The 17,447-nt window shown below is 35.1% G+C and overlaps 2 protein-coding genes across 2 annotated transcripts; both read left to right on the top strand.

Annotated features, from left to right (window-relative positions):
* The first annotated feature begins 217 nt into the window (after window positions 1-217).
* Window positions 218-9,589, top strand: LOC104892106 (glutamine-dependent NAD(+) synthetase). Its single transcript, XM_010677939.4, has 13 exons — window positions 218-701; window positions 1,894-2,199; window positions 2,335-2,558; window positions 2,681-2,784; window positions 2,950-3,084; window positions 4,779-4,947; window positions 5,213-5,348; window positions 5,816-5,954; window positions 6,435-6,611; window positions 6,810-6,977; window positions 7,494-7,589; window positions 8,769-8,897; window positions 9,009-9,589. The coding sequence occupies exons 1-13, from the start codon at window positions 508-510 to the stop codon at window positions 9,150-9,152; spliced, it is 2,121 nt and encodes a 706-aa protein (XP_010676241.1). The 5' UTR covers window positions 218-507; the 3' UTR covers window positions 9,153-9,589.
* A 2,151-nt stretch (window positions 9,590-11,740) lies between these two features.
* Window positions 11,741-16,172, top strand: LOC104892107 (protein KINESIN LIGHT CHAIN-RELATED 1). The gene is made up of 3 exons (XM_010677940.4): window positions 11,741-12,485; window positions 14,162-15,070; window positions 15,672-16,172. Exons 1-3 carry the CDS (start codon window positions 11,821-11,823, stop codon window positions 15,904-15,906), a joined length of 1,809 nt encoding a protein of 602 aa, XP_010676242.1. The 5' UTR covers window positions 11,741-11,820; the 3' UTR covers window positions 15,907-16,172.
* The last annotated feature ends 1,275 nt before the right edge of the window (window positions 16,173-17,447 follow it).

Genomic DNA, 17,447 nt, shown 5'->3' on the forward strand with positions numbered 1-17,447 from the left:
ATAAGAAAAGCTGACATAAAAAAATCTCAAAAAGAAAAGTATATTTTAAGAGTACATGCCTTCTTTCAAAAAAAAAAAAAAAAGAGTACATGCCAAAGAAAAAAAAAGTATTAAAATAGAAAAGAAAAAATCAACAGAAAAAGTTGTAGTTCAATAAAGTTACACATGTACAACTGGCAACCATAACTCATAAGTGCAACATTTTTTTTTTTTTTTTTTCAAGATATCACGTGATCCTATTTTTCCTCTTTCCTCTCTCCTCTTCTTCTCCTCACTCGAACTCAATCAGAACTCAGAAGACTAATGCTCTTCTTCAATGGCGTCTGAAATCCGACCAATTATACTGTTTAAGTTCTAAGATTTGAAGTCTGCAGTTTACCGTAAGATATACGAGTAAGAATTCAACACAATCCAGATTTTGTGAATCCGCTGAATTCCCCTTGGATTACGTTATTGTAAATTGCGCATAATATCATCAGAAAAAGGTGTTTTGTTAGAATTGAAAAGATGAGGTTGTTGAAGGTAGCAACATGCAATTTGAATCAATGGGCAATGGATTTCGACTGTAATTTGAAGAATATCAAAGATTCTATTTCTAAGGCTAAAGCTGCTGGTGCTGCCATTCGATTAGGCCCTGAGCTCGAAATCACTGGTTATGGCTGTGAAGATCATTTCTTAGAACTTGATACTATCAATCATGGGTAATTTCCCTCTTTCCCTTTTTAATTCCCTCAATATATCTCTTTTTTATCTTATGAATGGCTTTTATTACTTTACTAACTTTCAGAAATTTAATGTAGCATCAGTTTAAATCACACAACTGGAGGAAGTAGTTCCTTGTGGGGGGGAAGGAGGGATTCTAGTTTAGGGTGACAAGTCGATAATCTATTTTACTACTTCCTCCTGTTTCATAATACTCGCTACAGTTTTCATTGTTGGAAGTTTCACACTTGCTACACTTCTTTTTTGGACAATAAACACTCTCTATCTCTCTCCTCTCACATGAGTGAGTCCTTTTTCTTTTTACTTTCTACCTCTTCCTTCTCCAAAAATTTTCTTTTTAACTTTCTACCTCTTCCTTCTCCGTGAATGGAGAAGTGTAGCGAATTGAGAAGTATAGCGAGTAATATAAGACGGAGGAAGTATGTATGTTTGTCGTTTTCACGGTTTATGAACCACTATTACTGTCAATGTAGAAGGTTTATGGCTGTGGCAATCTTACTATCTCGGATGTTGTAGAACTAAAAAGAAAAGTTTCACAATGTGGTCGAGATGAAGGGATGTGGCCAAGATTTAATACTATGATTTGGAGAATATATAGATATTCACAACTCCTAACATATGATTTATATATTACTAAGGCTCCGTTTGGTAGGGCGTAAAATATTGTCAGTGTAAAATGATTTTCATGGAAAATAATTTACAATGGAAAACGCAATTCCAAAATTAGTTTTCCGTTGTTTGGTTCGATGTAAGAAAAATGATGAAATGAAAGGAAAATGAAAGGGAAAGTAAGGAGGTAGTGAGAGGATGTATAAGAGAGATAAGGAAAATAGTTTTCCCTTCATTTTGATAGGAAAATGGTTTTCCATTATTGGGAGAGTAATTTTTTACCCCAAGGGAAAATGGTTTTACACTCTTTTGCCAACCAAACAATGTAAAACTGAAAATAGAGGAGAACAGTTTTCCGGGAAAACGTTTTACACCCTACCAAACGGAGCCTAAATAGCACTAAGAGAATGAAATTTAGAGAGCATAATATTATTTTGGCAGACATTTTATGTCTTTTAATGCATCTTCCTATTTGAATGATGATGGGATCTCGAGTTTTTAGTTTGTAACATGTGTTTTGTGAAAATCATTAGCTTGTAACACTTGGTGAAAAAATTGCAGATGGGAGTGCTTGAAGGAACTTTTGCTTGAGGACTGGACAGATGGAATGTTATGTAGCTTTGGGATGCCTATTTTTAGAGGTTCAGAACGTTATAATTGCCAAGTTCTTTGTATGAACAGAAAAATTATCATGATCCGACCAAAGATGTGGCTGGCCAATGATGGTAATTACAGAGAACTGCGTTGGTTTACTACATGGAAGCAGAAAGACAAGATGGTGGATTTTGAGCTACCTCTCCTTATTGCGGATGCTATATCGCAAGAGACAGTGCCTTTTGGTTATGGATACATTAAGTTCAAAGACACGTACGTTAAACGTCATTTTATCTTGATGTGTGCTTATATATTCTCGAGATATTTTGTCTTCTATAAATAAACTTGTTCTATTATATTTTGTTAGTTTTCGTTTGACAATTATTAGTACATTTTTTTTCGTGTCAGAGCTGTTGCTGCTGAAATTTGTGAGGAGTTATTTGTTCCAGTTCCACCTCATGCTGAGCTTGCATTAAATGGTGTTGAAGTATTTATGAATGCTAGTGGAAGTCATCATCAACTAAGAAAACTTGATGTTCGTATGCATGCTTTTAAAGGTGCTACACATATTCGTGGTGGACTTTACATGTACAGTAATCAACAGGGTTGTGATGGTGGACGCTTATATTATGGTATTTTTTTTTTCTTCTGTTTGTTGTTCCTTTGTGTTGGTTTTACAGTAAAATATCTAAATTTTAACTCCTACTTTTTTTCTAGTTGTTTAAAGTAGTTGTTTTTTTAATTGATGTGATAGATGGTTGTTGCTGCGTTGTTATGAATGGAGATGTGGTTGCTCAAGGCTCCCAATTTTCATTGAAAGATGTGGAGGTTGTATTTGCTCAAGTGGACCTTGATGCTGTAAGTTCGATTATTTGGTTTTTAGATTCTTACCTAGTTACCTGCTTTTTTTGCTATTATTTTGGGGTTCCTTCTTTTGACTAATAAAATGTGTATAACATGCACATTATTGTTTGACATTGTGCTTGATTGTTCCAATTTGATCATTGTGTATGCTTATAACAGATTTGTAGCCTTAGATGCTGTACAAGTTCTTCTCAAGAGCAGGCAAGCTGCAAACCAGTAGTCCCGTTTGTTAAAGCACCTTACAAGCTTTGCCAATCATTCCATTTGGAAGAACCTATTTCATGTCCACTTGAGGTTAGTCCTTCATCTAGAGATGTTGTATTTTTGTAATGAAGTATAGGCGTGGTAGATACTAGGTAGTCAGTAGTGCTTCGTTGATTCTGAGCTCATTGCTTCTTTTATTAGCAAATCTTGAGCTCCCAGTACGACTTGCAATCTAGAATATCAGATGATACTTAACCCTTAAGTAATTAGCACTAATTTTAAGTAACCATAATTAAAAATTGGTGTAACCTTGAGTAATTAGCCTAATTATAAGTATAATGAAACTTAACCCTTAGCTTGCTATAAGCTTGTGATGCACCATAAGCTCAGAATATCAGATGATACAAAACAACCCTTCATGTATCTTCTTTTTTGCCATTACTGTTCCAGCATTGAAAAGCTGTTCTATTAATGCTTATGCTGCTAATGATTCTCCCTTCTAAAAGCCTTAATTAAAGTCATTTGATTGAAACGGGATGTTTAGGGTTTTAACTCCAGAAATTAGGTTTCACAGTATAAAATAAATGCTTAAAGCATCAAAACTCATAATCCTAACCATCAGTTCAGCTGCTGCTTATGCTGATTTCTGTCTTTAGCGGCTGACTGGCCACAAAATTGAATTTGTAAGTTCTGTAAAATCTGTAAAATCATGCTCAAATAACCTCTAATGAAGCCAGCCAATGCAGACCTGATATGGCTCTAAAATATTCAAAGTTTTACTTCCAAGTACTGCTGCTGCCACTGTTATGCTCTTGTTTCAGCCGCTGTTGCTATCTCTTTTGAGCTCTGGAAATGGCTTCATTTGTGGCACTAATAAGTGCTCTAAATTCGCTTAACGATTACAGACATTGAAATCCAGTTTGTGCTGAAGTATACCAAATGATGCCTCAAAGCTTCATTAAAAGTTGTTATCTTACTTGTGGATATGCCTTCTTCCTTCTCTCCCATTTGATCTTCTCCAAAAGAAGATGAAGAATATTGATTCACACAAAAGGAAATTAAACTCCCTAGGCGCCTTCACTTTTGCACAAGAACCTCCCGAGTAAGTCTTGTTCTAAGGAGTTAGAGTAGATGGCTAGATGCTCCTGTATCACCTGATGCATGTGATGAAGTTCCCACCTAGAATGGGAATGGGGAGGTTAGAACATGTGGAGTCTTACTTTACCATGGGAAAGGGCTCTTGAAAACCCATCCAATTTCTTTAATGGCCTCGGATTTCGGGTATTAATATGCATCATGACTGCACCTCAAATTATCAGGCTGTTTTCAGGGGATATGGCCTGTCTGACTCAGCTAATTTCATGCAGTTTGATGAATGGCCCGATATTTATCCTGGCCTGATTTTCACTGGCTTGGGCTGCGGTGGCCTTTAGCATGAATTCTTGGCCATTTAGATACCTTGGAATGTTCTTTTAGTGCACCCAACAATTTATCACCTCTACTACAGTTTGAAAGAAGCTTTTTTTAATAAAATTCTGGTTTCATAGTTGACTAGCTTAAAACTTTATATAAATACTAAAGAATAGTTTGCTAAGACATTTGGTTTAGTCATTTACAACCCCAATTTGAACTTTTTTCTGTCAGGGAGTCTTTCTGGTTTCTCCAATATTTAATATGGGTGGAGACTTTTATCTTTACTGTTGTACAGCATATTAAACTTACCAATTTGTAGGCTGTGTATACTGTATATATTTGTCTTAAGGTGATACAATGATGACTTCTAGATTAGGTATCATAAACCCGAGGAAGAGATAGCTTTTGGACCTGCTTGCTGGTTATGGGACTACTTAAGAAGAAGTGGAGCTTCTGGTTTCTTGCTTCCCCTTTCTGGTGGTGCTGATAGCTCCTCTGTTGCTGCAATAGTTGGGTGCATGTGTCAGCTCGTTGTTAAAGGTGAGTTTTATGATGAACCTACCTATCGATTTCTGTATCAATTCTTTATGGACCAAACTCCAAGTTTCCCAGCATATTTCTAAAACTTAGAATCATATATTTGCTCTTCATGTTTAAGTTTCCCTTCTGAATCTATTGTTCTGAGTGACATGATACTAGTAGGACACATTTGTTCTAAAATATTAGATGCCATAATGTTTCTATTTTTTTGATTATTATTTATTGCTTTGGTCCATTAAAAATGGTTGTGATTGTTGGTATTCAGAAATTCACAATGGGGATGAACGGATAAAAGCTGACGCGAAAAGGATTGGCCAGTATCCTGATGGCCAATTTCCAACTGATAGCAAGGAGTTTGCGAAACGCATATTATACACTGTGTTCATGGGAACTGAAAATAGGTACAATTCACTATCCTATGGGTCAAGCAATGTCCTTTTGCTTTGTGCAACATACTAGTGCCAAGATGTGTGCTTAATTATTACTTCAGTTTCAAATATGTGATAATTAGTTTCTGTTGTTGAAATGCTGCTTCATGCATGATTAAAAATTTCAAATACCATTTATCTAGGATACATTCTTGAGCTATATTCTGGTAATGTAGTCAATAACTTCATGTCAAAATTGACTTAGACATTGCATTTTGACAGTATGCAAAAAAATGAGTTTGATGAACATTTGAGCATATTGTTTTTTTCATCCTAAATTGATTACAACCATTTTAAATTGAAAAATAGCAGTTCATGAAACGTCACATGTCAATGGTTTGGAGTAAGGCTGTCTACATAATGTGCCCAAGATTCTTACTGGTTGGCCCTTTTGTTTCTGCTTAATACTATATCAATTGTTAGGATTTGTTTTTTTGCAGTTCAGAAGACACAAGATCACGCGCCAAAATTCTTGCAGACGAGATTGGGTCCTGGCATCTTGATGTCTGCATAGATGGTGTTATTTCAGCCCTACTAACTTTATTTCAGACACTAACAGGAAAACGCCCTCGCTATAAGGTATAATTACTAAATTCCTGTGAACAAAAAGGGAAAAAAAAAGAAGAGACAATGAGGGTAAATGATGTAATGTGTGCTGAATTCTGGACTCCCTGCCGATTAATACTGTTTCTGATGCAATTTCTGTGAATTATGATTTATTGTTAGTTCAGTGCAAAGCTAGGACAAAACTAAAAGAAGAAGAACTTGAATTTAATTAGAATTTCTCGAAAACATTTTAATGGACTGATCAAGATCAACACAACCTTTCGAGAGGCTTGTTCTCTCCCAAGTCCCAAATTTTGAAAAAGCAACTAAGGGAACCTCTTCACGATATTTAATTTGACTTCTCCTTCTCCGAGTTCTTTTGTGAATTACAATGGAACTTTCTAGAATACCCCTCCTCTTAAGCCAGTTTTTTACACTAGTGCATTTTACCTACTGTTTTAAATTGTACTAGTGAAGGTGATTGACATTTAATATGTCTTGGCTGTAATTCAGGTTGATGGAGGATCAAATGCTGAAAACTTAGGGCTGCAGAACATTCAAGCTCGTATCAGAATGGTGCTAGCCTTTATGTTGGCGTCACTTATGCCTTGGGTTCATAACAAAGCAGGGTTTTATCTTGTCCTTGGTAGCTCCAACGTTGACGAGGCATTGCGTGGTTACTTAACGAAGGTAATCTTGTCCTGCATCAAAAGCCCATGTCTTATCGGTATAGCTTATTACCCTAATCATCATCCTTTTGACCAAATTAACCAATTATGAATGACGTTAAAGTATCTATCTGATTGGAGATTGTGGGTTGATGCATATTGTCAGCCATCATAGATCGACCATTGATTGTGTTTCTAATGCTTTGGCTATGTTTCTTAGTATGATTGTAGCTCAGCAGACATAAATCCTATTGGAAGTATCAGTAAGATGGATCTTCGAGCATTCTTGCGGTGGGCAGCTGTCCATCTTGGCTACTCTTCCTTGGCGGAGGTTGAAGCTGCTCCACCAACTGCTGAACTGGAGCCAATACGCTCTAATTACACCCAGGTGACTCTTTAGCATATATTTTCGTGCATGTAATTTTGTATTTTGACAACATGCTTAACATCCATTAATATATAGCTTTACTTTGCTGCCAGCAATATGGATTCTGTCATGTCCAGGTTGCCATATGATCATAGATTCGTAGGTTCAACCTAATTGGTTGACACTTTACTATTTACACCCCCCCCCCCCTGCTTGGTTAGCCTAAGAAGATCGACATCCTTTGTCAATGATGTTAAGTTATTCAACTACTACTCTTCACATGAAATCCTATTGATTTGGGACTAGCCAATGATTCATAGGATCAACCTAATTGGTGGACTGTTGATCAACCTAATAGGTGGACTGTTGATTAACCTAATAGGTGGACTGTTGTAGACTTCTTTGTTCTACTTTTTCAACTTTTATACACCCTGAGTAGCTTTTTGTTTCTCTTCTTTTGGAGAGACTGAAAAATAAAGAATATATTCTAAAATTGTTGATTCTTGATTGCTCCATGTCATGTTAATTTGCTTACAGCTAGATGAAGTAGACATGGGAATGACATATGAGGAGCTCTCGGTTTATGGAAGATTGCGTAAAATTCACATGTGTGGTCCAGTATCCATGTTCATGGTATGTACTATTTTTGCCACATATTGAAGAACACATTGTTCATGCATCATTCAATATAGCTAGTAATCTTATATCTTCAAGCAATTAGGCTAAGAATATGAAAGCATTTTCTCTTGAATCATTGGAACTTACTACATGGCTGAAAAGATCATCCGTCTTTGCTTTCACGACCAAATTAATACTTCCTCCGTTTCAAAATAGATGATACATTGTCTATTTATGGGTGTTTCAAAATAGATGATACATTGTTTTTTTTTCCTTATTTAGTAACTTTTGCCTTACACTTTTACCATTTTACTTAATTAATACATGTGGTCCCCAACTTTTTCTTTCTCCCTCCTTTTCACATGGGACCACTAGAATTAATCTACCTCCCTTTATACTACTTAAACATACTTATGAAATTTTGCCTAGGAGTCCGTTTTAATCACAATGTACCATCTATTTTGAAACGGAGGAAGTAAATAAATTGACAATCGTTATAATTGTCATCAAAAGAAACGCCGTATGTTATTGCCTTGTTAAAGGGTGCAATCTGTTCAAGTTGCAAAAATAAGATTCAAGTCTATTGAGTTCAAATCAGTTAAGATTAGTTCTAATAAGTTCCCCAGTCCCCACCTTATGAAGTAAGTTCCAATAAGTTTGCCACCTTATAAAACAAGTTTCAATAAGTTCCCACCTTTTAAAATAAATTCCAATAAGTTCCGACGAGTTTCAACAAGTTCAGATACGTTTAGGAAAAATAAGGTGAAGAAAATGCACCCTAACAATTTGTTTGGGTAGCAATATAGAAGGGAAAGGAAGGGGAGGGAGAGAGGAGGAAGGGGAGGAAGAAGAAGGAGGGGAAGGTGGAGTTTCATTTCCCTCCCAATTTCTCTAATTTTGGAGAGATGGTGTTTATTAAAGAGGGAGGGGAGATTCCTCACTCTCCCTCACCTTCCTTCCCCCCCACCCCTTATTTAAACAAGGGAACTTGTTTCCGAAGTTCCATCCCTTTTCCTCCCCTCCCTTTCTCTCTATTTCCACTCTTCTAAACAAAGCGTAAGTGTAGCTATTAGGAAAAACTATACACATTGAAATCTGGAAGAAAAAAACTTGGTAGTTCATCTCCGATTTGTAAAGTTTGGTAAATTAGAAAGTGATGTATTTTGCTATCCTTTTATATTCTATATCTTGCAGAGGCTTTGCTTAGAGTGGGGTTCAAAATTGACACCGTCAGAGATCGGCGAAAAAGTGAAATACTTCTTTAAGTACTATTCCATCAATCGACACAAGATGACAGTGCTTACACCTTCCTACCATGCAGAGGTATCTTTTAAGTGATCAACTGTATTTTTTGAAATTGCTGTTTTCTTGGACGACAATAACGTTGTTGATTGTAAATCCTCACGTGATATTGTTATTTATATTTCTATGAAGAGCTATTCACCAGAGGACAACAGGTTCGATCTGCGGCAGTTTTTGTACAATGCGAGATGGCCATTTCAATTTCGCAAAATTGATGAGCTTGTAAAGGAGGTTAATGGTAACAAAGTTCCCCAAAAGGGATCAGATGACAGATAATCCCGAGCTTATATCAGACCATGTTGCCGGTATGGGAGCTGCATCAACTAGACCTGGAAACCCAGGTTTAAACTTATAATGCATTAGCAATGCAAGTTCCTATTGCATGATTAACTTTGTGATAATAATGGTGGATTTTCATCTTAACCTTGTACATCTCTGTACTGATTAATTCAACATCGTCTCCTGCCCTTTTCGTGTCGAAGGACGGGTATTGTCATAACTCTATCCAACAGTTTCAACCTCTATTCCTTGGTGCTCAAAGGCATTAGATGTAGAAATCAAGTAGGTAAGATCTTCATGTATAGGATGGAGAAAAATGGGAAGTGTATAAATCCATGAAAACTATTTTTTTCTGAATAAGGTGGTCCTTTAATGAAACAATTATGTAAAGTTTATCATAATTTAATTTTATCTATTGATCTATGTTTCCTTTTCATGTATTGTTGACGAAAATTTGGATGTATTGTACAAAAACTGTATTCTTTAGATGAAATTTTGGATGCATTGTACCCAAAAAATATTTCTTTTCTATTTTGGATGCCAACCCAAGACTAAAGTCATGATACATTCATTAGTTTGATTTCACAATAGGGGAAATTAACATAGAAACTATTAGAGTTTGTACATCTTTCACTATTACAACTCTTGGACATGATCGATTGGTTCATGTATTCTAGTTAAGAAATTTGTTTTCTTAACATTTTAGTTTTTTTTTAATACATACAATAAATTACAATGGAAGCCAATTGCTCATTAAAAATAATAATGGAGTTTATGTTCAATTAGAAGGAGTATTTTACATAATTGTCAATTTTCTTTTTGACAACACAAGAGAAGAAATAAGCAACAAACAAAGCAACTAATGATAAGTAAAAGGATAACCAGAGATTATGTAGGATTTAACTAGATCATGTGCTGGAGCAACTTCCTGACAATTTACCTTCATAATTTTACACTATTAGAAAGTGGCGTCAGTGCGTTGTATATCCATAATGGTATGACGGACAGACATGTCGTCATAATGGTATGACAGACAAACATGTTGTTTGTTGTTAAAGAACCCCATAGGGCCATAGGCACACAAGTAGGCCAAGTCATTTTTTTTAGGGGAAGACATTCTTAATTTTTTTTTTTTTTTTGGCGATCGACATTCTTAATTTTACTTACTTGCATAGTTACATGTTAAGTGTTCTTCAAACTTACTCCCTCCGTTTCATATTAATCTACACACTTTGACATTTTACACTATTCACAAATTGCACTTTGACCTTCGATTGTGATTTATACGTGAATAAAAACATAGTCATGCGGGATCTTGTTAGATTCGTCTTAGTATGTATTTTATTAATATGTATTTTTTATAATTTTAACAAATACAAAACTAAAGATATATGTTCCCAAAGTTTTATATTGACATGTGTAAAAAGTGTAAGTGTGTAGATTAAAATGAAACGGATGGAATATAAAATAACGATGACCTCAAAGCTTATTTTCAACTTCACCAACTTTGACCCAAAATCCAATGACCTTAAAGCTTCGTAAGCAAGCCCAAACTCACATGCTAGATGCTTACACTTCCTTAAAGTACTCACCCTTACAAAAACAATAAAAAATACACTCACAAGAAGGCAGAAACATACCTTTTCTAACCCAAAAAAAAACAACTATTCTGAATTGGTCACTTTACCCCTAATAAAACCCAATCATTCCCCAACATCTACCCAATTTCATAGCTGTTATCTCCAGTCTCTGACTTGTCAAACCTCCATATTCCCAAATCTCCCCCAATCCCCAACCTTTCTATATTTCCCCCCCCCCCCCCCTATTCCCAAATTCCCAACAACAAATCAAAAAGATACAAAAATTATTAAACAATGGTTTAATTTTAATACTTTATTCATTTAATATTACTCGTTATACTTTTTAATTTACGGATTTGTAAGTAATTTTTGAAAAAGAAAGAGGTAGAGAGTAAAAAAGAAAAGGAACCCATATAAGAAAAGAAAGATAGAGAAAATTTATTACCCAAAAAAAAAGTGTAGCAAGTAATGTGAAATTTCTCACAATGGAAAATATATCAAGTATTATGAAACAAAAGAAGTATAAAATCATTACATAGGTCCTGTTCTTTTCGGCATAAAATAGCTGAACTGAACTGAAATGAATAGTGATATGTGAGAGTAAAAGTATTGTCCAAAGCTGAAACTTAAATGAACTGAAAATAAGGTGGGGAGAATAGTCCCTTAGTCACTAATTAGATTAATTAGTCATCGAAAAAAATTAACCTAATCACTATTAAACTAATTTTCTATTTAATATTGAACTTACCATTAGGTAATCTATTAACAAATATATTATTTGATCCCGAGACCTCAAGTACATATACTAAAGTTCTAACCACTAGGCTGAGTTGTATTTAGTGTTATTATCATAAGTATTATATCAATAAATGAAATTTTTTATTATCCAAGACATAGCCCAACCTAATAACCGGTTTTAATTTAAAAGTAGGCAGTTTATTACGAAACAAACCAAAAAAAAAAAAAAAACTTCCTACATACCATAACTTCTCTTTTTTCTCTTCACTTTCACCAATTTTCTTCTACCTCACATCACTCCCACCAAACCAACTCCTCCATTCTCTCTCCTCTAATTAAAAAAAAAAATGCCAGGTTTAGTCTCCGCCAAAACTCCACCACCAACACTTTCTCTCTCCACCGCACAAACCACCACCACCACCACTCCTCAGATCCGCCTAAACTCTCCATCTCCACAACCCAAACGTCCTCCATCACCATCCCCTTCATCTTCCCGGGCCAAACCTTCCCCTGATCGGAGCTCCGGTAAAAAAAAACCATCCCCATCTTCCGACCCAACAAAACTTGGGCTCAACTTAGATGAATCCTCTCTTGATAACCCAGATCTAGGCCCATTTCTTCTTAAACTTGCTAGAGATACAATCGCTTCTGGTGATGGCCCAATTAAAGCCCTTGATTTTGCTATACGAGCTTCAAAGTCTTTTGAAAGATGTGCTATTGATGGAGAACCTTGTTTGGATTTGGCTATGAGTCTTCATGTTGTTGCTGCTATTTATTGTAGTTTAGGAAGATTTGATGAAGCTATTCCTGTACTTGAACGTGCTATTAAAGTTCCAGATGTTTCTAGAGGATCAGATCATGCTTTGGCTGCTTTTTCTGGGTTTATGCAATTGGGTGATACTCATTCTATGTTGGGTCAGATTGATAAATCTGTTCATTGTTATAAAGATGGGTTGAGTATTCAGATTCAAACTCTTGGGGATTCTGATCCTCGTGTTGCTGAGACTTGTAGGTTAGTTTCTTATAGAATTCTGGTCTTTTTATTTATTTTAACTGGTTTTTAGGCACGGGCTATGTTTTGCGTAATTATAGTTTTCATTTTTTAATATTTTACTTTGAAATGATAACATCAAATATACTTCCTCTATTCCGAATTAAATGCAACAAACTGACTCTTATATAACCAAAGATGCGTTGGGTCTAGTGGTTAAAATTGAGGTGCTATGAACGATAATACATGTTTGAATCCTTTTTATATATATGTTGAGTCATTATTTGACCACAAATGTTTATAATTACATAAAAGTAAAAATTATAAAAATTACGAGACGAATATAAGAAGATCCTACTCCACTATGTTTTTCTTTCATATTTCATTATGTACAAGTCACAAACTTTAATTAGACTTAATTAGAGTGAAAAGTGTGAATAGTGAAAAAATAGAATTGTTGCATTTAATTTGAAACGCAGGAAGTACTTGGTTTATTGAGCAAGACTTTAGTGTATATAACATGGTGGCATTGTTCTTGGTTTAGGAGGTCTTTTAATATATTTGTATAGATGTGTGATTTGAAGATTTAGAAAATACATATAAAGATGAATAAATAAAATCCCACCTGACTATGTTTTCGAATTACTATAAATTAATATAGAAGGTCAAATGGTGAATTGTCAATAATGTAACATCAAAATATTGCAATTAAAAAGAATGGAGGAAATATGATTGAAGAATTGATTTGAAGATTATACGTATGTGATGATTATGATGAGATTTGGGTGATGTAGCTGTTATTTTTTTTTATGGCGGATAGTATTTTGTATTTTTGTTACTTAGTTAAAGACTTCAATTTTGAATCTTTTGAGCAGGGGCTAGAAAAATATTGGGAGGAGGGAATGTGCTAATTATAAAAAGTTGGGTCAGGAAAATGAACAATATCATGCGTAATTATATTATTATAAAGTATGATATAAGAATATATATTTCATGAGTTAGTCTTGCAAAAGATCGTCTACTTTTAAATTAAAATAAGGCAATGACAATTTCTATATTAAAAACAGATTTAGCCTGATAGTGACTAGTTTAATTTCATTCAGTGACTAGTTTAATCTATTTGATGATTAGGTCTATTTTTATATTTAAATTAGTCTGTTTCTTTTAATAATTTGTGATATTTCATAAAGATATAAGATTGTTATTTTACAAAATAAAGCACTTAAAGAATGGTGGTTAGGACAATGTGATTAAAATTTTAATGGACTTGAGATACTTGGGATCAGTTAAAGGGCCTTGTGCTGTAGGTTACTCTTTTTTAAAAGGTCTTGTTTTTCAAGTTGGTGGGAGCAAATTTGATGCTTTTCAGTTCCGGGTATGAGGATATCATAGTATTATTAAGCTCTTTTTTTTTTTTGAAGGATATTATTAAGCTCTTTGTATTTGCTGAGATGACTAAACTAATTCAGTAAGTAAAATGACAATAAATAGTGTTAGTTTTGTGGATATATTCAGTTTAATCTAAATAAAATGCTGCTTATGACAATGATGTTGAAATTTTGGGGTTTAGTGTAGGATATTAGCTAGCATGTCATACTCTCCAGTCTCCATTTACCCGTGCAGTTAGGTAGCCTTTTTTGTTGTTGTTTTGTTACCTCTTGATATTGTATTAAATTTTTTGGGATTTGTATTACCAGGTATTTGGCTGAAGCCCATGTCCAAACAATGCAATTTGATGAAGCTGAAAAGTTGTGTAAGCAAACCCTAGAAATCCATCGTGTTCATAGTGCTCCTGCATCCCTCGAAGAGGCAGCTGATCGCCGTTTGATGGCTCTCATATTGGAGGCAAAGGCGGATTATGAGTCAGCCCTAGAGCACCTTGTCCTTGCTAGCATGGCAATGATTGCCAATGGACAAGAAAACGAGGTTGCTTCTATCGATGTCAGCATTGGGAACATATACCAGTCTCTGTGCCGGTTTGATGAGGCTGTTTTCTCTTATCAGAAGGCACTGACTGTCTTCAAATCATCCAAGGGGGAGAACCACCCTTCTGTTGCATCTGTGTTTGTTCGCCTTGCAGACCTGTACTACAAGACGGGAAAACTTAGAGAGTCGAAGTCTTACTGTGAGAATGCACTAAGGATATACAACAAGCCTGTTCCTGGGACCTCGCAAGAGGAAATTGCCAGTGGATTGAGTGATATTGCAGCTGTGTATGAGTCTGTTAATGAGCCTGAGGAGGCATTAAGGCTCTTGCAGAGGGCAATGAAGTTACTGGAGGATAAGGCTGGTCAACAAAACACTATTGCAGGGCTAGAAGCACGTGTAGGTGTCATGTATTACATGATTGGTAGACATGGTGAAGCTTTGAGCTCTTTTGAAAGTGCGATCTCTAAGCTTAGAGCCAGTGGTGAAAGAAAGTCCGCTTTCTTTGGTGTATTATTGAATCAGATGGGATTGGCATGTGTACAATTGTTTAAGATTGATCAGGCAGCGGAGTTGTTTGAAGAAGCTAGAGCAGTCTTGGAGCAAGAATGTGGCCCTTGTCACCAAGACACGCTTGGAGTATACAGCAACCTTGCAGCTACATATGATGCTATGGGAAGGTATTAATTCATCCATCTCTGGACTCTTGTTTTCTTGGTTGAATCTCTGCTAAAATTATAGTATCAGGCTTTATGTTATAAAGTTACTTTATGACATATTTAACTTCCCTGTATTATACTTATTGACCTTTGGTAGGGTAGAGATTGGGGAAAAATTACAGGAGGATGTGAAGTTCTGTTTACTGTGGTAAATTTTAACAACAGTACATGCTTCACAAACACTCTTGCTGTGGTTGGGTGGGCCAGAAGATTCCCCTTTTGTGTCCCTGGTCTGAGAGGTGTTTAGAATTTGCTTTAGTTCGAGTTAATCTACTTTTATGAAACTGTGTGACGTCTGGTTCTTTTTCTTTTTAATTAATTTTGATTTGATTAGACAAATAAGAGACGAGTGTTAGCTGTTTGACAGTTACATGTTTTACTCGTTCCTTTTGAACTGTTCTTGAAGAGAATAATATGTTATGTATACAAATCTCTAGAACTGTCAATGTTAGCTGTTTCTTTCTGGATGATGCTCTATACATCCTTTTTAAAATTGGGTGGAGAATGGTACTGATTTAGACCATGCTAGGCTGTTACTGATGTATTGACCATGTTCTTACAGAGTAGAAGATTCTATCGAGATCTTGGAGTATGTGGTCAAGTTGAGGGAAGAGAAGCTAGGCACAGCCAATCCCGACTTTGATGATGAGAAGAGCAGGCTTGCAGAGCTGTTAAAAGAAGCTGGCAAGAGCAGAAATCGTAAAGCAAAATCGCTTGAGAACCTCATCGATCCAAATTCAAAGAGGACAAAGAAAGAGACGGCGAAGAGGTGGGGAGGGTTGGGTTTTAGGATTTGAAGAAGCAGTTCTTCCCAACTTGCAGCTGCTCTCTTGTGTAACATATAGTGTATAGGTTTAAAGATGTAAGCTGGTGTGTCCATTACTTTTAAACCTCTTAATTTCTTCTCTTGATTTCATTTATTTTTAATTGATTGTTGAAAGTGATTTTATATCTTTCTTTCTTCCATCTTGTGCTATCTTATGGGAAGAAAGTGCTTTCTTAGGATCTGCATTGCCTATATGGAAGAGCTCTCTATACAATCTTTTCTTCTTCTTTTTCCATATTATTAGTGGACTGTAACTCTATAAGTTATTGAACTCGGAAAAGAGTATGCATGCCAATGAATGAAAGGAGATATTTACTTAGAAAACTTCTTTTAGATATTGGAATGTGGTTGAATATACTTCATGATTTGATTGCTCGGATTTTTGGAAGGGACTTGCTTTCCTACGTACCTTTTTTCCCCCTGTAATTTCTTTCTTTCTTGTTGATAAGTATATACTTCATAACTAAGGCCTTGATCTTTACAGTTTTAGAGTAAGATACCCCCAAGTTATGCAAGTTTAGATAGAAAACAACGAATTCATATCCATTCCGAAATATTCATTTTAAAGACCTGATATCCGAAATATAAGATCGGAGACTTATTTTATGAACTTTTTCTTTGGAAAAACCAATTTTTAGTTTTCGGATATTCGTTTTTTCGGATTAGATTCAGAGCACATTTTTTCTGATCTAAAATTTCCGGATATTCGAAATTTCGGATTGGGTATCCGAAAGGAACACCCCTAGCTCTCATAATAGCCATTGAAAGAGAAAAATATTAGCAAGTTTCAATTTGGAGTTGCATGTGATTATTTACAGTTCACGTCCATAAAAGGAAAAGAGTCTTTGTAATTTATGATGAAATTAAATATTTATACTATTTTAATCTATCACAAAAAAATGCCTATAATTAGAATTATTTACTATTATTATTTTCGACTTACTATCATTTAATGTTTTTCTTTCTCTTTTATATGATGTTCTTTTAACTGAAAATTAGTGATGGAATCTTGGAGATATTAGTTGATCTCAATGATAAAATTTGAGCTACCTGAAATCTTCTAAAATTCAAAAAAGGTATAAAATCCAACTTGATATTTCATGTTAGAAAGCACTTTTTTTTATAAAAAAAATAAAACAGTGTGTCCACATTTCAAATGAATTATAATAGCGTAATTTTGGATTAGGAGTAAGGAGGAAGGTACGGATAAAGTCAAATTATCGAGATGGTACCCGTACATCATATTGAGTTTAGGTAACTAAGGACCCTTAAGTCTAATGTTATGACTTCTTATCTCACATATAGAAGACCAATGTTTAAATCTTGGTGGAAGCAAAACTTAACTGTTATGGAATTAGCCGATAATTAGAATTTATTAGGCTTATGCGTGAGTGACCCTTTGCAAAAACAGCGAAAAAAAAAAAAATAATTTAGGTAAAGTGACCATATTGGAGCCTAGTAGCCCACTAGGCCCCACTGCCAAAGTGCCAATGCATCCATGCTTATTGAGTT

This window comes from Beta vulgaris, chromosome 5, assembly GCF_026745355.1.
Source record: "Beta vulgaris subsp. vulgaris cultivar EL10 chromosome 5, EL10.2, whole genome shotgun sequence".
Classification (NCBI taxonomy): domain Eukaryota; kingdom Viridiplantae; phylum Streptophyta; class Magnoliopsida; order Caryophyllales; family Amaranthaceae; genus Beta; species Beta vulgaris.